This window comes from Phycodurus eques, chromosome 21 (assembly GCF_024500275.1).
Source record: "Phycodurus eques isolate BA_2022a chromosome 21, UOR_Pequ_1.1, whole genome shotgun sequence".
Classification (NCBI taxonomy): domain Eukaryota; kingdom Metazoa; phylum Chordata; class Actinopteri; order Syngnathiformes; family Syngnathidae; genus Phycodurus; species Phycodurus eques.
In genome coordinates this window covers 15,164,784-15,191,836 of record NC_084545.1, presented here as the reverse complement: position 1 = coordinate 15,191,836, position 27,053 = coordinate 15,164,784, and the positions used below count along the sequence as shown (strand labels likewise).

Here is a 27,053-nt window from a genome sequence, read left to right as displayed (position 1 = left end):
TAATGCAATTTTCCGAATGTAGCCATACTTATCTATCTATTTATTTGTATGCTCTCCGAGTAAGAAAAGATGCAATTCTTGTTTTGTTGGACTAACCAAAACATGAAAAGAAAAAAATCTGGAATTTTGATAGGCACAGAGGTGAAAATGCTTTCTGACAATATAAACAAAATCACAGAAGATATATTTATTGAATACAGCAAGCTTAATGTGTTGATAGATGGGGATTACCACAGCGGTCGCAGAGCTTTCAACACCAATGGATCCGGACAAAGTGCAGAACTCACAAAAGTGTGGACTTAGTGGTTTTCATGTCAGTTTTTAAAGGTAGTCTTAGACATTACTGGTTCCAAGTAAACATATTCTGTACTTAGCAAATGTCATTCAAATCCGAAAAGGGAGGGCCTTTTCTGCAAATGTGTTGTTCTGATAGGTACTTGTTAGTTAGCAACATTATGAAATATAAAGCTTGTGGCACATACTGCATGCAGAGCATTTTTTGGGCAGATCAACATTCTTTTGCGCTTTTCCACAGTGGGGCCACGGCTGACCTACAGGCTATCCCAGCTGACTTTGGACGAGAGGAAGGTTACACCCTGCAGTGGTTGCCAGCCAATCAAGAGCACAATTGTCTGTAAATCCAGGCAATCATTCACCTTCATACAAAGGGGACTATTTAGTTGCTCAATTTAAGAGTCTTCAATTAACCTGGCATGCATGTTTTTGGGATGTGGGAGGAAACCGGAGTGCCCGGAGAAAACCAACGCAGGCATGGGGAGAACATGCAAACTCCACACAGGCGGGGGCGGGGATTGAACCCTGGACCTGAGAACTGTGGGGGAGACGCTCTAACCAGTCAACCACCGTGCCACCACAGTATAATCAAGTATTTAAAAATTACATTTAAAAAAGTACCGTATATTGAACTTGAGTGGACTTTGTTCATAGTTTTAATAGCCGCTACGGTACGTTTTATACATGCAGCAAGAAGAAAAAAAAAGTATTGTTTTTCCCAACCAACTGCAAACACATCGAGACTGAATCATTAAAGACGTGTACACCTGGAGCATGGAGGTGAGTCAAGCACTGCACTCATAGACACCCACACAAAAACCTTCCTGTCAGCAGTGCTCTGATGCTCTCCGTTGGCGTGTAAATACCTGACGGTGTCTCCTAAGCACATCTGTAACAGAGCCACAACACTCAGTCACACCACAGATGCTGAAACAAAGACCCGGCACCAAAGCTCCCGGGTGCTCCCTCTCCCGCTCCCCAGCTTTTGAGCTGATGTCGCCTGACACGGTCACAACATTGTTCTTGCATCGCTACGTCGGGCACGAGGCTGAGCGCTGCGTCGGGACGTACCTGCTTCCTGTTTGAAGGCTCCGTGGAAAGCCATTGTGACGAGCACCTGGTCAGTGTCAGCAGAAGTCAGCATGAGGGCTCCACAGGAGAAAGGGAGACCTGGAGGAAACTAAGGCCTAACATTTCCCTTGGAAGCCTCTTTCGTAGGAATAAATGATGAAAATATCCATCCATCCATCCATCCATTTTCTGAGCCGCTTCTCCTCACGAGGGTCGCGGGCGTGCTGGAGCCAATCCCAGCTGTCATCGGGCAGGAGGCGGGGTACACCCTGAACTGGTTGCCAGCCAATCGCAGGGCACATAGGAACAAACAACCATTCGCACTCACAGTCATGCCTACGGGCAATTTAGAGTCTCCAATTCATGCATGTTTTTGGGATGTGGGAGGAAACGGGAGTGCCCGGAGAAAACCCACGCAGGCACGGGGAGAACATGCAAACTCCCCACAGAGGCGGGGCCGGGGATTGAACCCGGGTCCTCAGAACTGTGAAGCTGACGCTCTAACCAGTCGCCCACCGTGCCGCTGATGAAAATATTAAAAACACAATTTTGCTATTACTTGCTCCATGTTACATCACAAACCACAACTCCTAATGGCACTTTATTAAGGTGTCCATTCTTTATTATGGTTATTATTATTCTCATCCTAAACGAGGAATGGATGTTTGCATATTTTGATTAGAGGATGACAGATTTATGCACATGGTGGCGATGTATCAGCTTTATCGTAATGGGAAAAGGATCATAGCATATGTATGCTGCAGTTTGGCTTAACAATTGTGTTAAAGACGTTAGCTGCAGCGCACCGTCATCCCGCGATTTTCAATAGCGCCTGTCCGTGGGTGCCCGAAGATAGCTGCGATAGGCTATCTGCCATTGGAGAAGGTGCCAATGGCAGATACGACAGCAGTTGAAGTTTTCACCCCTCTCGTCGGCGCGCTGGACAGGGTCGGAGTGGACCGGTCCCGCGCTGTCAGTCTGGCTAGAGATGGTGCGCCCTCAATGACTTGTAAAAAAAGCTGTTGTTGTGACAAAGTTCAAGGAGAAAGTGCAATCTGCAAATGGAGGAGGTGATTTTTGGACTTTTCACTGTAAATTTGCACCAGGAGGCTTTGTGTTGCAAGTCATTAAAGATGGATAACGTCATGAAGGTGGTCATCCAAACTGTTAATTTCATCCAATCCAGAAGCCTGAACCAGCGTCAGTTTGACAGCCTTCTCAGAGAGTAAGACCACATCTGTAGCCTGCCATACCACCCTGAGTTAAGGTGGTTGAGCCGAGGTGCTGCGCTGAGGCATTTCTTTGATTTACGAGAAGAAATTGAACAGTTCACGGCAGGAAAGGGCAAACCAGTGTTAGAATTTCATTTAGCAGAATGGATGCAGGACCTTGCATTTATGGTGGATGTTACAGAGCACCTGAATAACTTGAACAAACAGTTGCAAGTATTATGGCAGCATACGCTCTTTCAAGCTGGAGCTGTCATTGTGGGAGACGCAATTCGCCGGTGGTGATGCAGCTCACTTCCCCCTTCTGGAAAATGTGCGCGCAACCCAACATGTCGCAGACATGAAGCGTTTCGAAGATAAAATAACGGGACTGTTCCGGGAGTTGGCGGCACGGTAGTTGACTGGTTAGAGCGTCTCCCTCACAGTTCGCAGGTCCAGGGTTCAATCCCCGCCCCCGCCTGTGTGGAGTTTGCATGTTCTCCCCGTGCCTGCGTGGGTTTTCTCCGGGCACTCCGGTTTCCTCCCACATCCCAAAAACATGCATGAATTGGAGACTCTAAATTGTCCGTAGGTGTGAATGTGAGTGCAAATGGTTGTTTGTTTGTATGTGGTCTGCGATTGGCTGGCAACCAGTTCAGGGTGTACCCCGCCTCCTGCCCGATGATAGCTGGGATAGGCTCCAGCAGGGCCCGCGACCCTAGTGAGGAGAAGCGGCTCAGAAAAGGGATGGATGGGTGGATGGATGGATGGATGGACGGATGTTCCGGGAGTTTCAGCAACGCTTTCAGATTTTTGGTAAACTGGAGAAAGACTTCAAAGTTTTTTGCTCGCCATTCACCGTCAATCTCTCTGATCTGCCCGTCAACATCCAACTTGAAATAACAGACTTGCAGTGTGACTCAGATTTGAAGGGCAAATTTGCCGCAGCTGGTTTGGACACATATTATCAGAATCTCTTGCCAGGTTACCCCAACTGGAGAGCCCTTGCTGCAAAACCTTTTGTGCATGCTTGGAACCACATATCTTTGTGAGCAAGTTTTCTCTGTAATGAGCATAAATAAAACAAAGCTGCGCTCAAGTAATTCAAGCACAAGCACTTGAATTACATCCTGAAGTTGGCTGCCACTCAGGATGTGACGCCTGATATTGATGTGCTGGTGAAAGCTAAAAGATGCCTGGTATCAGGAGTCAAATACACATATAGTTCTGTGATTTGTGATATACTTCTGTGAATCACTGAGGCATCGTGTGTTTGTGTGTTCTTTGTCCTCAGAATTTTTTTATTTAATAGTGATGCTGTGTTTTTACTATTTTGGACACACTGTCCTCAGGCTCAAGCTTTATGTGTTTAAGTTGATGCGCTATTGTTTTTAATTGATTTTATTTGAACCACAGTCACTTTATTGGTGACTGTGGTTCTTGCCCGTGTTTGGGGAATAGGATTTCATTATTTTGTATCTACATTTCTGCCTGAGAAATGACACCGTGATATAGTTCTAGCATCTAGGTCTAAGCATAACCAAATGCCCGAGCCGCCTCATCTAGCTCCTGTCTATGCGGAGGAGCATCAATATTTATATATAAATATAGAATGCAACTGTGGTTAGCATGTTGGCGTTGTCCTTGATAATTGTTCCAGTTTCGTACATCGCACATAGTCCCTTTAGAAAATTAATTGCCCACCCCTGTGTTAGATGGACAGTTTGGGAATACAGATACTCATTATACACATGGAGTTATAAAACATGTTTTCATTGGCTGTTTGGCAACATACTTTTAACAGTATGCGCAGGACAACAGGGAAAATCTAATTACCGCAATTTCTCTAGATGGCGGCATACGTTGATAAAATGTGAGTCTTTTTCATTTTCTCCTATACCTATGTATAATGCGCACTAGTGACTTTTGACAATTTTTGGGGAGTTAAAAATTGCGCATTATACACAAGAAATTACGGTATGTTAAGCAGTCAAAAATCATTAATTGGAGATACAGGATTTTTGATCATTTTCTGAAATGATTTTACATAATGACATCTGCTTAATGAAAGTAGAACAGCTGCTTTGTGAAAAGAAGTAGGGCATTACAAACAAACGCAACACAAGGAGGACTAGAATGCTTATGAATGTTTTCAGCCTTCCCCCAAATTGAGGACACACTTTTAAGGTCAGCGGAGTGCTGCGGAAGTGCAGCGGGTTGCAGAATGTTGCCGGCACTCGGCTCGGTGAGTTGCTGAATCTCGTCGACGTCTGTGGCAAGGTCACGGCAGGAGGCATAAATGGGACTTGATGGCTCTGTTGTTCCATGTCATCCGCCGTGCTCTCCTCCATACCATTTGGGGACGGCACTGCTGAGTGCAGCTGACATGGTGTACGCACAAAAGAGGCAAGCCGTGCTCGAGAGAAAAAAAAAAAAGGGTGGCAAAAATAGAGCCTATTCCTACTGTGTTGAGACACAAGCTTCAGTTAGCCCACACAATGAATTGCTGATGCATTTCCTGTATTCATCCCAAAGCTTTTTATCCTGCCCGTCACACACTCATCTCTGTGACAAACTAAGAGTATTTTTCGTATTTGTTAAATGGCATGGGGAAAAACTAATGGAAGTGGACCCTAATGCTACTCCAGACTTCTTTTTCTCTTCTTTTGCAAATGCATGCTTTTACTGCAAATTATAACCATAAAAAGAGCCTCTGATCCAACCCATTCTGTTAAATTAATAGAAGCACGCAAAAAAATGTAATGATAGCAATTAAGTCTGGAAAATGCTAATTTTATAGTCAAGGACGATTAGCTCATTTATAGCATGTGCTGGAATTATGCCAGACGAAGGTAATTTAGATCTGGGTTGCTCACGGTTACATCATGATGAATAGGAGATGAGCGGGGCGAAATCACGCACACCTCCAATCACACAACTCTCGATAACATGAGGAACGCGAATGCTGTCAGGGACAACTGCTGGTCCACAGGAAAGAAATGAGAGTGTGGCTGTGTGAGGGTAAAATCTATTTTGCAAAAGAGGGAGAAATATTAGAGTGTTGCAAAAAGGGCACTTGAGCTCTGACCATAAGCTTGAAAAGCTCTGGTGTTGACATCGGTGGCAAAAGATAATGCATTGAGCGGATAAGCATCGTATTTCTTTCGAATAAATGCTGACTTTTACACTGAAAAACATTTCAACAGATAGACACCATAACAGTCTTTTTTTCCTTGCATGCCCTGGTAACCTCGGAATGGTCATTGCCCAAGATTAAAATATTCACATCAAAACTGACATTTGAAAGCAAGGATTTTGAAAGCCTAACTGCATCGGGTAGTGTGAAATGCTCACATAAGTTAATTATTAGAGAAAGGCAGCTGTAATGACATTAATCTTTTATAGGAGGTCTGCCTGGTGCAATGATCTCTAATAGCTTAACATTTCACTTTAGCACTCCCTCCATGCTAGTACAGTACATGATGAACATTGATAGGCCTCATTGGTACCAACAGCTGCCTTTTCATGTGTCATAAAAATGGTTGCTTCCATGCAACTTTTCTTTTTGTCACCTTTGCTGGGAGTCATGATTTTGTTCATTTGCACAAAACTGAGTCATGATAAGTAGAATTCTCTATCATGCATCGTGTATGTGCAGATGTGAACGGGAACAAAAGCAGCAAGAATAGGCAGCATGTATGCGGTGACGATGGATGAATTAGCAATGCTTCACATACAGTATATGGAGATGGGAATGATATCAGCAATATTAACTGACAAATCAAAGAGACCACATTTGGTAACCGTACGTCTGCCTAAAGTTCCAATCGTCACTGTGCTACATGGTTTTAGTCACTCACCTCTTTTTAAACAAAAACTATAGCGTTAAATTAGGACCTTTTTGGTTTTTGCATCTTTTAGCGGTGGTTATCACCCTGGAACTCATTATTTCTATTTTCATTATAGCCCATGGGAGAAAATGTTGTGAAAATGAAATCAGATAACTAAATCAGGCTAACTAAATCTTCAAATTAATCAGAGTCCGAGAATGATAAATCTCAATATGCTTGAGACGTAACGAAACATGATGGTTCATGTTTGATTTGCCCGTCTCAAAAATAATGAACATATCAGAATATAAACAGAGGGAGACACAATTTACTGAGGAATGCGTGTAAATACTCCAGGACAGATTCCAGTATACTTTTAACCTCACTATATCAAAGAGCAAGACATTTGGCTCAAACAGAGAAAATGACCAGTAACGGTCACAAAACCAATAATGCCGTATCACTTTGACAACAGTGATCAAATAAATTCCCAATATTCCTCTATTCACTTGGATTTCTACCGCAGGAGAGGATTTCAGAGCTGGAAATGTATTGTGATAGAATGAGATATATTTCACAGATACTCATTTTTATTTCTTTAAAAAATATATATATATTCTGTAGTTTTATGAGTAACAATTGCACGCAGGTCATACAATGCACCTGGGTTGGACTCTCTTCGGCCCCCATCCATCTCTCACACAGATTGTCCCCTGGTAGGCAGAGGCCTGCCACGTTAATGGAAAAGAGGCGATGCTGGGAGCATAGAGCCTGGAGAAGCCGGAAATGATCCCTCAGGCCATTGCTGCCACAGGATGAAATAGCGAGACTATTACCGTGGAGTTGTAAAGCCCCACACGCTCCACGCACTATCATAATAGAATATTGATTCTATCAGATGCCAGGCCACGGCCTGTCCCCGCAATGAAGAAACGAGCACTAAAGGTCATTGTGCGAAAGAACCGAGTGGGGGAGAGTGAGAAAGAAGAGCAGGAGCCATTGAAACCATCACGATCAAGAGTTGCAACTGTGTGCATAGAGTTAACCCTATACACAGAATTTCCGTTGTTCAATTAAATTCTTGTTCTGTTCAGCATCTGTGTCGCGCACAGCCATAAGTAACGGGAAGCAATTTGAACTATTAATTGTTGATCAAGGCAGTTGGGAAAAGCGCCAAAGGAAAAGGATGACAAAAAGGCACCCACCATGTGAACAGCAGCACAAGCAGGAGACGTTTATGCTTGATTGGAGCAATTTAATGTTTTCTTACCAAAAAAAAATAAAACGCTCACAAATCCTGGGAGGACAGTTAAGAAAATGAGTTTTTAATCATCCAAAAAGCTGCGGTGCCTTGCTTCTCCTGATGGCCCCATATTGAAGACTTAGAGCTATTAGAGGGGGCTTCACTGGAGGAGGCTGTTCAGAGCAACAGTTGGACTGATGTTCCTTAAGGCGCTCGTGGAACAATGGCGTTTATGATGGAACAAAGAAGAAAATTCAGAATTTAAAAAAAGTGAAAAAACCTATAGTATTTTACTGGCAACAACAACAAAATAACACCATCATCGTTATCATCATCGTCATCATCGATCGATTAACAACAGAAATGAATATCCCCTATATTAAAGTAATTAAAAATTTCTTAAAATCAAATACATAAAAATACAACAAATGAGTAAAATATACTAAAAATGTAAACACATATAATACAATCCATTATTTGAGAAATACAATTTCAATGTATATTTTTGATATCATTTATCAGGAGTAGGAATCAACTTAAGCTGGTTAGAAATTTAGAACATTCTTCATGTATTTGAACAATATTTTAGCAAAACAACAAAAGAAACACTGGACTTTGTAAGGGATTCAGGGAGGCATAATGCTAAACATCGCCACACAATCCATTAGGAAATTGACGAATCTTTGCCGTGACATTCTGGCCTTCACAAACTTCATGATGAATTTTGTTTTTGTGGAGCCCTTCCGGAAAATATATTCATGAAATCTCAATGTCAGATGAAACGAGTCATCTTTTAAGCAGAGCTTGACTGTGACACACTATCCCTCATTCCTATTCCAGCCAGGCTTTATTTCGTCAAATAAACACCCATTTGTCTTGTGGTTTTTCTATTTTTCTTTCGCCACTCAGTTCTATGTGTTTTCTTTCTTTTTCTGTTCTCTCACACACACACACACACACAGCACTGGTAATTGAACAGCAGTGATTAAAGAAAACTGCCATTGTAGCATCAAGTATAATCAGTTTGATGAGTCGCGTATATGCTCTCATACTCAAAGTAATGTGATATTGATTTGGCGTTCTCATATACTAGTACTCCTCGCTTACGCCACACTGATGATTGGCTTTTCACAAATTCTGGCATAATGTTTTATTCCCTGAGCCTTCTCTGTATCCCGACATTCCCTCCTTATCCCCAGCTGCGTTTCCATTGTGTTGCCTGATGAAGTTTTTTTGTAACAATCATTTCTTTAATGCCAAAGAACAGGTTTGCATACAATTTGACCAAATCTAGGAATAAACAACTACATTTTCATCCCGTTTCATTCATTGTGCTGCTCTCATTTGTCCCCTCAACTCAACTCAATTCAATTCAACTTTATTTCTAGAACACTTTAACATAATCCACATCGTGTAAGCAAACAACTGCAGTTTTCTAACAGCCTTTCGTTCATCCGCTGTCGAGTAAGACACATTCAGCATGAAAGGTTCAATTCTCCTGTCCCCTTTCGTTCGCTCTCTAATTTCACTTTACTTTATTTTAGTGCCAGCTCTCATCCCTCTCCATATCTCCTCTAGGATGCATTCTTCGTCATTCTAGCATTGCAGACAAACAGCGACGCTTCACTAGCACCGATTTTATCTGCTCAACAAAATACAACTGTCAAAACACTACCATAGTGCAAATGGCCCAGGACAATGCAAAAAGGATGTAAAGTGTAAAATAAGGGCGAAAGTAATGGAACAGCTTGAAAACAATCTGCTGGTGAAGGCACAGAGAACAGCAAGCGCTGATACTCTCGGCTTGGGAATCTCATGGCCAAAAACGCTGAAAATGGTCCACAAAGGGGTAAGACAAACATGTGCTTAGCTTTAACAAATTGGGGATGATCGCTGAAAAAAAGGAATGTATCATATATTGTAGGACTGTCCCTTCTTTCTCATGCAAAATCATGCGGGCAGAGTGATGGAAGTCATAGAGAGGTGGATGAATGATTGGAAGAAAATGACAAATGATGAATGAATCACAGTGGAGGCGTGCAGAACTTTGCAGGTCTCAACACCAAGCCGGTCACTATTGATTAGCGTGTGCGTGATAAAGAAAGTCGAGGACATATAGTACATGCACTTGGTGACTACTTGACATGTGATCTGGAGTCACTGAATATGCAGATGTGTGCATTTTACACACGTGCATGGGTGTGCATGTTTGGTCTATGGATGAAAACATCTCACACACACAACAGAGGGCCTACTCATGGAAAATCAATATGCCAGTGATAGAAATATGCTAGATTGATCCGAGCTCCTCCCAGGCTCTGTCCAAAAGCCAAATAATCACCTCCTGATCTCCTTGCAAAACATTAATATGAATCATAGTGCATGTTCAGGCCAGAAGTAAGATGAAGCTGCCCTAAATGAAGCTGCACAAAAAGTTCAATTGTGATTTTTCATAAATATCTGTGCACTTGTGTTGGTTTATTGTTTATGTAAGAAATATCCAGGTGAGACCTCCTTGGGTTTAATGAAAATACACCATCGTAACACTGTATACATGTGAAATAACCCTCTATTGTTGCTTAAAATTAAAAATAAAACGATTTTCCGAAAAGTGTAATTGATCTGAACAGATGACCAATTGCTTTCAAAATGTCTGATTGTAAAAGATCACCAGATGTTGCAATAGCCCCTAACTATAACAATACAGTTATGTCGCCTTCCATAACAGTGGGAAATTTTATATGTCAGAGCTCCTACTTATAAAGTCTTTGTAGACTGAAGCACAATAATGGTACAACATCCACTCTGCATCAGCATTAATTCAATTAACAAGTAACAAAAACAGAACAAGGCTGCCAATACTCGTTATTTTGTCAGCTATAGTTCAACTCGCTGTATGGATTGTAATGCAACTCTGATGTTAAATGACACACTGATTGAGCTCCTCAGCCATTTTTTTATTTATTTTTTTTAACTTTTGACTGGAGCTCAAACCTTGGAAGTTCCACGTGTGGAATGTCCTACTTCCCAGCAGTTTGGAATGCAGCATGCAGCAGTCATGAACTGGACGTTGTCAGAGTTATTTGTAGTTCCACACTTTTTAAGACGTCTTTTAGTCCTTGTTAACCCTAGCAAGAGTTGAGCATCCATACTTAAAAAAAATATATATATAAATTTGCAATAAAAACATTAAGACATTAATTGATCAATAATGTGTATATCTAGTGATGATGGTTATTCGCTTAAAGAAGTACCTCAAGGCGACGACTTCAGGGTTCGGTTTCAAAGTCAGCTGGGAAAAGGCTCACTCATAGACCTAATGAGGACAAGCAGCTTAGAAAAAAGTTAGATGGACTTTATACTAATGTAATTGCCCGACTTGACAAAAATGTGATATAGTTACTGCAATGTCATTTGTTGTAGATAGTAGGTATGTTCGATACCACTTTTTTTTTCAGACCGATACCAGTACGAGTATTCACTCTTGAATACTCGCTGATATCGAGTACCGATACCGCTAGTACTTTTGATACATAAAATTTCAATTAACAAAATGCCACAATTGTGAACAAAGACCCTTCTTTATGACGCACATAATGATTTGCCCCCTCCTGGTAGCCGTCACCTTATTGTGGTGGTGGGGTTTGTGTGTCCCAATGATCCTAGGATCTAAGTTGTCTGGGGCTTCACGCCCCTGCTAGGGTCACCCATGGCAAACAGGTCCTAGGTGAGGAACCAGACAAAGCACGGCTAAAAGACCCCTATGATGAAAATGATAAATGGATCTAGGTTTCCCTTGCCGGGACGCGGGCCACCGGGGCCCCCCTCTGGAGCCAGCCGCGGAGGTGGGGCTCGAAGGCGAGCGCCTGGTGGCCGGGCATCCATGGGGCCCGGCCGGGCACAGCCCAAAAGGGTAACGTGGGTCCCCCTTCCCATGGGCTCACCACCAGTGGAAGGGGCCATAGGGGTCGGGTGCAGTGCGAGCTGGACGGTGGCCGAAGGGAGGGACCTTGGTGATCTGATCCCCGGCTACAGAAATTGGCTCTAGGGACGTGGAACGTCACCTCTCTGGCAGGGAAGGAGCCCGAGCTGCTGTGTGAGGTCGAGAGGTTCCGACTAGATATAGTCGGACTCGCCTCCACGCACGGCTTGGGCTCCGGTACCAGTCCTCTCGATAGGGGTTGGACCGAGCAGGTGTGGGTATACTTATTGCCCCCCGGCTCGGCGCCTGTACGTTGGGGTTCACCCCAGTGGACGAGAGGGTAGCCTCCCTCCGCCTTTGGGTGGGTGAACGGGTCCTGACTGTTTTTTTGTGCCTATGCACCAAACAGCAGTTCAGAGTACCCACCTTTTTTGGAGTCCTTGGAGGGGGTGCTGGAGGAGGACTGAAACAATGACAGCTTTTTTGCCTTCAGTATTGGTGGCTGGTATCAGCAGAACCTGACGAGGACCTGATAGCTTGAAAAAGGTAAGATACCTGGTTTCGATATGCGCCCATCCCTAGCTTAAAGCATCGTGTAAAATCGTATCACAGAGGTATTGTCCACCAAGCGAGTAACTCGACACATTTTGCGAACTGCATAGTTTGGTTAATTTGGATAATGTGCATCAGTTAATATTGCTAAAGAAAACAGGCAGACTCAAATGATCATGTCATCTTAATTGGAGCAAATCCATATTTTTCACATCAGCAGTTGCTTTAAATCATCTTAAATGTATAATGTATCATTGCCGCCATGCAATTGACTGGTGACCTCTATAGGGTCGCCTCACACTCAACGTCAGTTGGGATAGGTTCTTGCTCACCCGCAACCCTGAGGACTGGTGGTATAGGAAATAGATGAAAATTGATGACACAATAGTATCAAGATAGACATTCATAAAATAAAGCCATGTTGAATGTATGGTTGGACTTTTTGCAAATGCCAGAAATGCAGATGTAATTGAGATTTGGATGCAATTGTATGTGCTTATGTGTTAGCAGTGTGGCTGTGATGCAGATGAAAACAAATGTGGACAAAAGAAAAATGTTCCTCACATGTGTAGCATTTTTCCCAAGGCTGGATGAGCCAACTGAGTGCGCCATTGTTACCTTGCCACACTATCGTCAACACCGCCACTTTGTGAGTGATGACTCTCCTCCAGGAGCTAACAGCTGTATGTGCAAATCATGCATATAAATCAATTACAGGGGCCCTATGTACTTTAAATGTGCCCATTAATTAAGGCAGTGTCAGAGCCAATGAACCGTGAAGTTCATTACATTTTTAGCATTGAAACCCTGGATTATTTGAAGAGTCTGCGCAATGATTGGGCTGATAGCTCAATGTCAGGAAAATGACTTGGAAATGAAGTGTCAGTAATGTTGTGTGTTTTAATGTTGTGAGGGGAGGCGTCGAGCTGACTCATGAATTTAACACTAGAGGGTGGATCAAAAAGAAATGTGGAAGAACAACAGCAATATGACCAGTGACATGGGCCGCTTTAAACTCATTTTCCACTGCACAGCCAGCTTGACACCGCTCTGTAAACCACTGATCCCTTTTTTTCCATTGGCAAAAACATGTAGTACCAAGCACTATTATTACAGCATGGTCAGTTGTGGTGCAATACCATTTGGGCAATGTAAACAACAGCTGGTTGCCCATTGGTCAAGGAGTTTTGTCATCATGGCATCGATGTAACATTTAATGTAAACATGTAACAAGGAATGACAGAAAATAAACACATTTTGCTGTGCCTTATTTCTGGACAAAGCAGTAATATTACTGTTTATGATATTAGGTGCACTATTAGATACACATATAAATTACAGAAATATCTGTTTAATTGGAGCAGAATTTACATATGCAAAGTGTATTAGCAAGGTTTCAAATTGAACATGTGAAAGACATTTCAGAGGGGCTTCAAGTTATTGAAAGTTAATATGAATTTAAAATTAACATACTCAAATAAATATGCTCATCCATCCATTCTCTGAGCCGCTTATCCGCACAAGGGTTGCGGGCCTGCCGGAGCCTATCCCAGCTATCATCGGGCAGGAGGCGGGGTACACCCTGAACTGGTTGCCAGCCAATCGCAGGGCACATACAAACAAACGACAATTCGCACACACATTCATACCTACGGGCAATTTAGAGTCTTCAATTAGCCTACCCGGCACGTTTTTGGGATGTGGGAGGAAACCGGTGTGCCCGGAGAAAAACCACGCAGGCACAAGGAGATCATGCAAACTCCACACAGGCGGGGCCGGGAATTGAACCCCCGTCCTCAGAACTGTGAGGCAGACGGTCTAACCAGTCGCCCACTGTGCCGCCTAAAGTAACTATATCTATAAATACTGTATTGTATTGATTTAAAAAAATAATACATTATCTACATTTGCTGTGCACCAAATGTGAAACATACTGAAAGTTGGTGTGCAATGATACAGATAGAGACATTCAGCTGTAGTTTGAGTTTAGGCCACATGTGGACGTGTGCCATGTTCCTTTGTGCCACACTTCTTCAAGTTGCTGTGAGATGACAGGAGGGGGCGGGGGGGGGGTTCAGAGAAAAGAAGCTGGGCCCAGCTGCCTGGCATTAAGCAATGACCTCTGCATAATGAAAGATGGCGGCTACATTTCCCACTCATTACAAGGTTCCACACTGTGACAAGATTTGCATATTCATATATTTTTTTTCACTCCACCTCCCCTCCCTTTTTTCGCCCACTGCAAATGATTTCTCCTGTGAGCAGGACATCTGCCCACCCGACTCTACTCAAATAAATAAATATGTGTGCAGGCAGGCACGTGATCTATCCAGATGCCACTAAAATATGGCACAACGTTGACATGCTCGTACGGGCCTTCTGTCCTTTTTTCCTTCCTTTTGCAAGTGTTTTCCACGGCTTAAACACCAGGATATCATGTTCAGGGTCAGCAAAGAAGAATACAGCTAGGATGAAAACACCTGACAGAGGTCTTGAACGTATATATCTGATTTGCATATTAGCGCTTTTGAACAAAACAATGCTTGTAACTCTTGTTCTGTGTTCCTCTAATCACTGAATCAGTCCATAAGGGATTGGGCTTGACCAGGGGTGGGCAAACTACGGCCCGTGGGCCGCATCAGGACCGTTGGTCATTTCAAGCCGGCCTGCCAAAGTTTGGTGCAGAATCGCCCATATGATATCAAAATCATGACTACATTCATTTGACCTTGTCCTGTAATGCCAAGTGGTTCCACCAGGTTGTCCTGTAATGCCCAGTGGTTCCACCAGGTAGCACAGTAGGTACAGTGATACGTTGACTTGACTTTGGTTGTTCTGTTTTTACTCTGCTACTGCTCTGAACCCTTCTTCAACCATGAGTGGGCCAAAGAAAAGAAAAGTCGACAGTGACTGCCAAGTGTTTAATATAGAATGGAATACAAAATACTTTTTCAATGAAGTCCGGTCAAAGGCTGTATCATAATCAGAATCATCTTTATTTGCCAAGTATGTTAAAACCACACAAGGAATTTGTCTCCGGTAGTTGGAGCCGCTCTAGAACGAGCAGTAATGTGGTAATGCCGGTACAATTATTATTATTTTGGGACAATTTCACAAAAATGGGCAGAGTCCTCTTGCAATTAGAGAAGTTTGAAATGACTAATAGAACAATAGTTGGGTGCAATGACCATTGTGCAAAGGGCACAGCGATTTAAAGAAATTGATGCAGTTTAAAGTGACAAGTAGTGCGATAATCTGGGACAATGTCGATTGTGCAAATGTTGCAGATACTCCTCAGTCAGTGTGCAAGTGGTGCAGATGCTACTCTGGCATGAGTGGCCAGTATTGGTCAACAACAGATAGCAAATAGTGCAGCGTGGCAAGACTAATACAGTGAGTGCATGAGTAATGTATAATTGGCCCGACAGAGATGTGACAACAAACTCCAGAAAAAATTGTCATCATGTTGCAATGGAGTTGTAAGTTAACTGTTTAAGAAGTTAACGCAAAAAGAATGTAGCATCTTATCAATGTTTAAAACAAAGTTAAGTTGAAGGTGCAAATACTTTGATTAGCCCCCTAGTTTTCTTATGAAGGTTCAATGCACTTGTTTATGAAATTTGTTTTGATAAATAAATATGGATTTTAAAATATATTAAATATGTAAATCTACTATATAATATATACGTACAGTATTCATGAAATATTATATAAATTAACATTTATTTTTATTTTGTTGGGTAGTGTAGGACTTTGCGACTTGACCTGGGACTTGCCTGTCTCGACTTGGGACTTGACTCGGGACATGAGGGCAAAGACTTGAGACTTACTCTGACTTGTAAAGCAATGACTTGGTCCGACCTCTGCTATTTACTAATGTTATAGCTCCACAATTTTCTTTGCATATTTTTATTAACTTCTAACATGTATAATGTATTCAGAAACAAATCTGTGAATTCACTTTATAGGGTCTTAAAGTTTAGTTTTGGAAGGTCAAGTGAGGATAGTACGATTGAAACAGTTGTTAGTGTAACGTGCCAGCCTCCCATAACATGTAAATAACGTTTCAGAGTATAAGGCATAGCAACGAATTTCAATATAATTTTTTTGTGATTTAAAAATCAATCATGAAAGTATTGAAAGTACAAAAATAAACATGCAAAGCAGCCAAAGTGTGAATTTGAATCCCTTTCATTTATTGGGTAAGTTTAATTCAAATGAATCAGGCTTTGCCCAAAGAGTTGCCGATATCAACAAGTAGCATAATGATCTCGGCAGCACTTCTGAATGCAAACTGTGTTATGTGAATACCTCAAGCTGAGGGCTATATGAATATAGAATTTGACGTGTTTTATTTTTTCATCCCTCCCTCTCCTTGTCACTTGGGCTACATCCCCAGGTTGACTAGGCTCTAAGCAGAGCAGAGAGATGCAGACACACACATATACACACACACACACTAACTTCAAAAACTTGCAGTTCTTTCATAAAAGCTCTGCAAAATTTGTTTTTCTTTTAACATAAATCAGTAAATGTGTGGCGCTGACACCTAGCGGCATGTCTTTGCCCCCCCCCCTCCCATAATGTTTTTCTCCCAGGGACCAATTTGAATTTTAGATTATGTGGAAACGGTGTTTGTCCTCAGCAATCAAATATTTGAACCAGTGCAGTACCTTCAACCACTCTGCAGCTTCACCCTTTAGCAACATTTGTAAAAGGCTTTGTTGGTGCGATGAAAAAGGTGCGAGTATGGTAAAAGAAGCCTTTTTTCAAAATGATCAGTAGAAATGAACCAAAACGAAAACAGATCAGAAGAGAAAGTTTCTGTGCTTTATTGGAAATGCTTTTACCACTAAAATCTACCAGTGCACTATTTTCCAACTCGCACATTATTCTGGGTAAAGTCAGTTGCAGTATAAGCTCTTGAAATGTGCTCAAAATTGCTCATGAAAGCAATTAACAATACTGCACTGCTTACTTCAGCAAGATGAGAATATTTTGCTTACAGTACATTGTGAATTCCACCACTACATCCATGTTCTAATCCACGTTTTAATGAGAAAAAAATACAATATGAGACACATCTACTATTTCCATCCGTTTTCTTTACCGCTTCTCCTCACAAGGGTCGGGGGCGTGCTGGAGCCTATCCCAGCTATCGCCGGGCGAGAGGCGAGCTACACACCGACAGGCAATTTAGAGCCTTAAATTAACCTACCCCGCATGTTTTTGGGATGTGGGAGGAAACCCAAGTGCCCGGAGAAAAGCCACGCAGGCACGGGGAGAACATGCAAACTCCACACAGGCGAGGCTGGGATTTCAACCCCGGTCCTCAGAACTGGGAGGCAGACGTGCTAACCAGTCGGTCACGGCGCCACCACAGCTACTATTTAATAAACTAAAATGTATATAATACACGCAATAAAAAAAGAATACAGCAATATTATAACAATATAATAAAATGATAGAGTTGTCAGAAAGGTCCCTTGTCATCACATTGAACTTACTCAAAGTAAATGAGACTTTCTCATCTGTTGAAGTTTTTACACCCATCTCCTGTCTTGTCGAAGTAATGGATGCCATGCTAGGGCATCTTTTTAATCATGGACATACATAAAATATAGCTCGATCCGAACAGTAACAAACAGTACAGTGAGGCAGAGAACAGGGCGATGCTGGCAGTGTCAATGCGAAAAAAACCTAAATCGCTATGACAAATGATATGTGAGGAGTGACGAAGGTATAGGCCACATGGCGACGAGCAAGAGAATCTTGCCATCTATTCTGTGAGAGGCCGTATCTCTGCTTAATGTTGGTAATGTGAGTGCTTGAATTGGGCCGGGGGGGTCTGGGTTTTTTAGCTCTGGCTTGTGTCAAAGCAGATAGACATATAAGACATACAACATGGTCATTCTATCTAGCACAACAATATGTCTAATTTTAAAAATACACAAATGAATAAATACAAACTGCAACTTTTTGGATTTCATTTTTGTTCACCATTTACTGTTGAACACAAACATTAATCTTTTTATTTTTATTTTTGGCTTTTGTCTAAATAAATATGAGCTAACCCATATTAAACAAACTGCACGTTTGTCTTTGACTGATGTTCGATGTCTTGTGAAATAGATCCACTATTGGGCGCCATTAAAACCAGGAAAGGAATCACCATGAGTTGGTTGGAGTGCAATAATACAAACACCAATTTCAGTGAAGTTGGGACATTGTATAAAATGTAAATCAAAGCAAAACACATTCATCCATCCATTTTCTTTTACCCCTTCTCCTCATTGGGGTCGCGGGCTGCTGGAGCCTTTCCCAGCTATCTTCGGGCGGGAACCATCAACTGGTTGCCAGCCAATCGCAGGGCACATATAAACAAACAACCATTTGCACTCACATTCACACCTACGGGCAATTTAGAGTCTTCAATCAACCTACCACACATGTTTTTGGGATGTGGGAGGAAACCGGAGTGCCCGGAGAAAACACAATGATTTCCAAATCCTTTTCAACCTATATTCAATTGAATACACTACAAAGACGAGATATTTAAAAGTTCAAACTGATAAACTTTATTGTTTTTTTGTTGTTGCAATTATTCACTCATTTTGAATTTGATGCCTGCAACACATAACAAAAAAGATGGGAGAGGGGCATGTTACATCACCTTTCCTTTTAACACCACCCAGTAAGTGTTTGGTAACTGAGGACACTAATTGCTGAAGCTTTGCAGGTATAATTCTTTTTTATGTACAACATCAGTTGCTCAACAGTCCGGAATCTCCATGGTCGTATTTTGTGCTTCATGATGCACCACACATTGTCACAGAGACAGGTCTGGACTGCTGGCAGGCCAATCTAGTTCTCACACTCTTTTACAACGAAGCCACTCTGTTGTAGCACGTGCGGAATGTGGCTTGCCATTGTCTTACTGAAATAAGCAGGGATGTCCATGAAAAAGACGTTGCTTGGATGGCAGCATATGTTGCTCCAAAATCTATATGTACCTTTTAGCATTAATGGTGTCTTCACAGATGTGCAAGTTACCCATTTGATCACGCAGTTGCTCACAAAGTGGCGAACCTCTCCCAATCCTTGCTTGTGAACAACTAACTGAGTCTTTTCGGGGATGATCCTTTTTTTTTTTTTTTTACTCAATCATGACACTCACCTGTTTCCAATTAACCTGTTCGCCTGTGGAAGTCAATTACTTTAGTTTAGCACGGCGGATTAGCAATCTATAAAATCTTTAAAGGCTGGCCCTCTACGACATCTGCCCCTGATCCCTATCATCCCGGTGCACCACGGCTGGGACACATGCTAATAAGCTCCCAGCCTTTAATTAAGCAATATGTGTAAGTAGCCGGCCATTATGGCCTGATTTGTGAGCCACTTCATTACACTAAGCACCGACTAGCAGACACGTATTCAATACAAATCAAGATGGCTGGAATATTATCCCGCTTGGGAAGCCGAAAAGTGATGTTTTATCACTTAATTTGAGATCAGTAACTTTTACATTAGTTACTGCCTAGTTGCATTAACAAGTTTTCATCCAATTTGCATCTTCTACTTGTAATTGGATTGAATTTCTGGCTTTAACGTATAATTATCATTGCTATCTCGAAGTATCTGTTGATTCAACATTTCATTCATTCAAGTGTCAAAACATTGCTTCCAAACAAGCTGAAAGTTCGAGTTACGCTGGAATCAATGGGAGCGTTCACCTGAGTTCCATTTTAAAACAGTAAATTAATAGACCTAATTTCATTCCGGAAGCATTGCAGCGCTTCTCAGAATAAGAAAAGTACATTGACTCATCTGAATCAAATGCGAAAATTCTGATTCAGCGTTTGTTGTTTTTTTTAATGCAAAAATTGACTCGACTTATGAACCACTCGTTCGTAGCTCTAATATTTACTAATAGTATTTTTTTTATGAATTCCAGGATTATGAGAAAATTCTTGTTCTCCTTAATTTGCAGTAAAATTAAGGTTATGTGGTGGGAGGTGCCATCCCGTTATATTTTTATGGTGACAGTCTTATATAGGCGTTACGGTGGAGTAATGGTTAGCATATCTGCCACGCAGTTGAGAGGTTCTGGGTAAACAGCTCGGCTCTTGTGCGGAGTCTGCATGTTCTCTTTGTTTGTGTCGGTTTTCTGCGGGTCGTCCAGCCTCCTCCAACATGCCAAAAACATAAAACATTCATTCATTTTCTGAGCCGCTTCTCCTCACTAGGGTCGCGGGCGTGCTGGAGCCAATCCCAGCTGTCATCGGGCAGGAGGCGGGGTACACCCTGAACTGGTTGCCAGCCAATCGCAGGGCACATAGGAACAAACAACCATTCACACTCACAGTCATGCCTACAGGCAATTTAGAGTCTCCAATTCATGCATGTTTTTGGGATGTGGGAGGAAACCGGAGTGCCCGGAGAAAACCCACGCAGGCACGGGGAGAACATGCAAACTCCACACAGGCGGGGCCGGGGATTGAACCCGGGTCCTCAGAACTGTGAGGCTGACGCTCTAACCAGTCGGCCACCGTGCCGTCACATAAAACATTGAAGACTGTAAATAGTCTATAGTTGTTAGGTTGTATCAATGTTTGCCCAATGACAGCTCTCATAAGCTCCATCTCTCCCATGACCCTTACGAGGAAAAACACTATAGAAGAAGGATGGATGGATAAATTGATAAATACTGACAAAGCTCAACATATACCTCGCACCCTGAGTCAAAGTGACAGTTGTTATATGACAGTAGTTTAGTGTTCAAACCTTTTCGCCCCTTGCTTTATTCTTATTGGTTGGGGTCTTGTGCTTAACTGGAGTCATACCTGCTTCCTCCTTCTGGCTCAACACGAGGGCACCCTGAGGGAACAGAGACGCCATTAGAACTGTGCAAATTCAGTTAAACAAACGACGGGAAGAAAATGTTTGCACAAGTAGGAGGCTTGCATGTTTGACATGAGGCAGTTGTGTCTCCTCCAATGTGTACTTGTCATTATGTTTTATCATTTTGTGGGGAAAAAAATGCAAGCCTAATTCTTTTACATCACTCACGTCCAAAAAGCTTATGTCTTTTCCGTAGCTGGTGGGTGACGTCTGAGGTGTCCTGAGCCATCCTCTGAGGTCCTGATCGCTGGCCTGCAAAGGGTGTCATCCGGGTTGTATTGTCTAAGCCTTCCAGGTCACCAATCACCTTCAGGAAAATGTAACAAATATACAAATGCATGAACTAAGCGACTAGCTTGAACAGAGTAGCTTCAGCAAAGCCTGGGTTCATCGAGCAGACAGTTAGACAAAATACTTTGCTATTATTCTCTGGCAGGGCTGTGACCAGTGTTGTTATGTAAAGTCTACTTCTGTCCTGTGAATAAGTCGGAATGAAGACTTCATTTGAGACAAAAAGTCTCGGCCTACTTCACAGGTGTGAAAACTCAAAAGGCCCGGGTGCCAGATATGGCCCGCCACATTATTTTATGTTGCCTGCGAAAGCAAATCCTATTCGTCAACTTCCATGATTCTGGCTAAAATCTGGAACAAATTTTTCCATCCATCCATCCATCCATCCAATTTCTGAGCCGCTTCTCCTCACTAGGGTCACGGGCCTATCCCAGCTATCATCGGGCAGGAGGCGGGGTACACACTCAACTGGTTGCCAGCCAATCGCATGGCACATACAAACAAACAACCATTCACACTCACATTCCCACCGAAGGGCAATTTAGAGTTGTCAATTAACCTAACATGCATGTTTTTGGGATGTGGATGGAAATCGGAGTGCCCGGAGAAAACCCACGCAGGCACGGGTAGAACATGCAAACTCCACACAGGCGGGGCAGGGGATTGTACCCCGGTCCTCAGAACTGTGAGGCAGATGCTCTAACCAGTCGTCCACCATGCCGCTACCAAATTTTTCAATTGTCATATTTAATCAGTAATGTTGAGATATTGCAGGCATTTTTTATTTCCAAAAATCCCTTGTTACAGTAACTTGAACAATTGTTGATCAAACTATTATCCTTTACTTTTGATTTCAAAACTAGTTATCCATCAGTTTTTTTGTGTATATGTAATAATATGATGAGGCGATTAAACATTTATATGGTTTTGCTGTCATAACGGCCCTTTCAGGGAAGCCATAACTACATTGTTGCCCGCAACATATATGAGTTTGACACCGCTGGCCTGCGTGATGTTTGTGAAGTTTAAACGAATAATTGCATCGTTTACTAATAAACTGTTAACATCGTCGATGGGGAAGGGGGGCACCTGAACCTGTTTGGATGCCACCCCCCAATCCTAATATGGATCACTACCAAAGTAAAGACGTTCATAGATACAAACTTCTAGCATATTCCTGAATTAAGAAAATGTGATGGTACTCACGGATCTGCACCACCTCAAACTTAAAAAAAGAAAATTAGTTCTTCTTTCCTTATCTATCCAACACTATTTCAAGAAAATAATTTAAGTCATGTTTGCTAATCCTGCAATGAACAAATGAAAACCTCAACCATGACCTCCATGGCACTATAGGTACAGTGGAGACCTCTGCCAAGGCCAACCACATTATCGATCTAATTTAGATCGTTGACATTTGGTACGCTATACACACTTGAATTATTTTGTAATCAGGCATATGCGGTAACAATTGCCTGATGTAAAAATAATTTTATTTTGCAAAGTTGACAAAAGGTTTGTGGAAAAATTCCTGAAAATGAAACAACAACTTTATCTCATCCCTCAAGAACCCATCCATCCATCCATTTTCTTCACCGCTTCTCCTCACGAGGGTCGCGGGCGTGCTGGAGCCTGTCCCAGCTATCATCGGGCAGGAGGCAGGGTACACCCTGAACTGGTTGCCAGCCAATCCACTCCATTCACTTCTGTTCCATGTGGAAAAATGTCACCAGGCACTGGTTTTACAGTAGCAAATTGCAGAGATAAAACAGCCAAGTTGAAAATGCCGGAGAGAGTTTCTTTATCTGAAACTTGTACAAACTTGCCAGATAATTACATGCGGTGTACTTTGGAGAAGTCCTCCTGCTAAGCAGATATGGCTGCCAGCGAGGCATTAATCTCCTCATGCAACATACAGTATATAGCCAAGGACATTCTCCTCTGTCTTGTAGCCACACACATAGACACACACACACACACATGCACACACGCACACACACACACACACACACACACACACACGTGGCGTACAGAGCACACTCAATCCTTTATAAATCAGATTCATATTTCTGAGGGCTGACGATGACCTCATGGCAAATGAAGCGTGGGTCCTCCAGCACCAAAGCGGCAATCAAACTAGTGGCGGAGTAATTACAAAAAAGAGAGGCAGGGGGGAGAATTGATGTGTTTTGTCAATTAATGTTGCTGCAAGGTGTTTTTCAAAAGGTTAACCTCTTCATATTCTCTGCATGTTAAATTAGGTCAATATTGGTGCGGCCAAGACCCAAATGGCTTGCCAGGTGAGTGGTGATGACAAAGGGAAGCTCCTTCATGACAGAGTTCATGGGTTGTCAGCTAGGAATTAGTCCTACTTGCGCTTCTTAGTCATCATCTCTGTGTGGAGTTTGTGTCATATTATTTAGATAAGTCTATTCTTCCTAATTTGGTGGAACAGTTTGTTGAAGTCCCTTTCCTGTCCCCAGTTAACACCATGGGCTGATTGCCAGCCAAACACAAGTCAAATATAGACACATCTCCAGGGAGCAGACATCATCATTGCGGAGATCTACACAGAAGGGGGTCATCTGATCAGAGAACAGCTGATTGGGAAGATCTGGACCCCAGAAGAAATGCCCTAGGGGTGGAGAGACTCAATGATTGTCACAATCTACAAACAAAAGGGGGACACCATGGAATATCTCTCCTGTCAACCGCTGAAAAAGATTTGCCCCTTTCACAAACAATCATCTCAAGTCTATCGCTGAAAAGATCCTGTCCGAGGAACAATGCAGATTCTGACCATTTAGAGGGACAACATACATAATGTTCACCATCTGATAACCGCAGGAGAAATACAATGAACAGCATCAGCCACTCTAGCTTGCCTTAATTGACCTCACCAAGGCATTTGACAGTTTGTGCTGTCCCTTGCTGTGAAAGATCCTAAAGAAGACAGGCTGCCCCAAAATGTTGGTCAGCATCATCCTAATTCTCCACAAGAACATTCCCGCCTCAGTTCTCATCAATGGTGACAATACCGAATCCGAAAAAAGTTAAAACTGGCGTAAAACAGGGCTCTGTCTTTGCACCGCTCATTATTCTCTTCATCTTTGTAGCTACCATGCTCAACATGATCAGGGACAACATTCCACTAGGAATCAATATCGAGTATCAAACCGATGGAAAAGGTTTCAACCTCATTCAATTGAGGGCCAAGACCAAGGTACACCAGATCTCACTCTTGGACTTCCAGTATGCTGAGGACAACAGTTGTCTCATTGTCCACTGAAGAAGGAAAGATATCCTGGAAGTATTCAATTATGCTTCCACCAAGGACAACATCTCGAGAAGACATTTCGGATGTGTGTGCCGGAACAACATATGGCAGACTCCACACTCGTGTCACACTCACGTCTCCACCTTGGGAAAGAAAACAAGACACTGGAGTACAAAGTAGTTGTGATGCCAACACTGCTTTACAGATCCAAGACTTGGACAAGGTACTGTAGTGATATGATATGATATTATATGATGTGATATGAAGAACAATATCGCAGATAAAAGAGGCCCAAATGAGCTTCTTCCGCAGGGTGTCCGGGATCTCCCTTTGAGATAGGGTGGGAATCTCAGTCATCCAGAAGGGGCTCAGGTTTGAGTCGCTGCTCGCATGCCTGCTGTACATGGACACCTCACCAGTGAGGTGTTCTGGGCATGTTCCACCAGGAGGACGCCTCGGGAAAAACCCAAGACTATGTCTCTCGGCTGACCTGGGAATACCTTGTAGTTCCCCTAGAACAGCTGGATGAAGTGGCTGGGGACAGGGAAGTCTGAGCTTACCTGCTTAGGATGCTGCCACCGTGACCCGACCCCGGATAAGCGGAGGATGGCTGGATGGATGGACAGACAGTAAGCAGCAAGTTGAATATTTCCCAGTGGTCTTGAACGCATAAGTTTTGGGCAGGCGCCCCAATACTTCTGTCTAGCCTTTTTCAAAAAAATCCAGACTGAAGCATAATACATAATGGACAAAAGCAATTGCAGTATAAAACAGCAGAAGGTGTACAGTGTTTTGAAACGACATACCCTCTCCAAAAGTGTTTCAGCACATCGCCCAGAAAAAAAAGAGAACAAGCACTGCTGAAATTGCAAGTGAAAAGTCTTTTCTATTTATCCTTGTCGCTGGAGATACTCTTCATCAGCGTTTTTTTTTTCTTTTGGCGCCATAAATAATTTGCGGGGAGAGGTAATAGTCAAGCTGGCGGAGCCTTAGTTGTGCATCTTTAATGGAAGTTTTACAGAACCAGAGCCAGTTTTTGCATATGCTGCCGCCACCCATATGGAGTGAGGAGACAAAAACGAGAGCACAGTTGTCCGCCGACACTTAAGCACTAGCCCGCAAGGAAAAGAGCGACACGGGGGGACATAAACCCACTGTGGTTTTAGGAGGAAAGATAATGACTTTGCCTGCATTAATTTCTTCATCAGCCATCTTGTTTCTGCAGACAGAGCGCTTACGAGGCCTTCATTGAAGGTCCTCCGTTATATGGATGCCGTTCCTTGTGTCATTTCGGCCCTAACTGTTGTTGTCAGCAGTGCTTTTTGTGAGCTGGCATCTGTGGAACATCTGTTTCATAGGTAATGAGTGTTTGCAAAGCTACACCTCACTTTACCTTCAATGTCTTTTTTTCGCTACATGCATGCACACTGATGACAAGGTTTTGTCTTGTTGTGATTCCGCTCAACAATTCCACCGGCATGGTCAATATCACAGAAGCGCCCTGGGCCATATGCAGAGTGAGAGCATATGAGGGATCATTAATATTAACTTTCTTTGAGTGGAAGTCAATAAAGACCTCATTATTGTGACATTTTACCACACATTTGCACCATTTCATTCACACCAAATATTCATCTTTCAAAACGGGGAGAAAATACTTCAAACAACATACAGTAACTGGTTGAATAATAGCTTAATAATCAATAGGCATTTTCATTTTTCACAACTGCTTCGCTTTTTCTCACATTTCAGCAAACAGGACACACCTGACTGTTGGGTTCCTTCCAAACAGTGTCTAACAACGTCCATAGCTCAGAGCCATTCTTCGGGGACTTGAATTGTTAAGGTGTTCGTTTAGACAAATTTAGGCTGTAAATGTGTGAGTAATATGCAAAGCCGCTGGCCCCCCGGCGCTGTGGTCATGTTAGTCTAAGGGAGGAGCTCCTCCTCCGGGGCATTGGCGTCCAGGACGCTGCCTATGAAAACAGAGCACTTTAAAGGAAATGAGCCATCCGTCAATATTGCCTCAGTAAATGGAAGCAGCCGTCTTAAGGAGCACAATTAGCCTTGGTAACTAGCTGGGAAGAGAGTGGAGTCACGTTATTACATATTTAAATCAGGTTCAATATTTGTATCACTGTCGATCTCGGAGGGCAGGTTTCACCAAAGATTTTACAACTGAAAAAAGGTTGTTTTTAAAATGAAACACAAACACATTTTCTCTGCCATGTAGAAAACAACATCGAAGAATATAACTTCCTTAAATATACGTTGTACTGTCTATAGAAAGTCATATATTTGCATTCTAGATGCATTAACTAATATTACTTTAGTCCACCACTTTGGTCAATATATCCAAAGGTTTCCACACAAAACGGGGCCCTAGTCAATATCACAACTTACATACATATACAGTATACATGTATGTGCTGATGTTACAGCAATACCTGTTAGGTTTCAGTTT

The 27,053-nt window shown here is 42.5% G+C and overlaps 1 protein-coding gene across 1 annotated transcript in view; it reads right to left on the bottom strand.

The window, feature by feature from the left end:
* Positions 1-17,121: 17,121 nt before the first annotated feature.
* The window catches only part of ofcc1 (orofacial cleft 1 candidate 1), a 39,404-nt gene continuing 29,472 nt past the window's right edge, over positions 17,122-27,053 (bottom strand). The window contains exons 5-6 of the mRNA XM_061666472.1: positions 21,190-21,328; positions 17,122-20,997 (exon numbers count right to left, since the gene is read on the bottom strand). Of these exons, the coding sequence (XP_061522456.1) occupies positions 20,948-20,997; positions 21,190-21,328 (189 nt within the window). The 3' untranslated portion in view covers positions 17,122-20,947. The remainder of the gene's footprint in view (positions 20,998-21,189; positions 21,329-27,053) is intronic.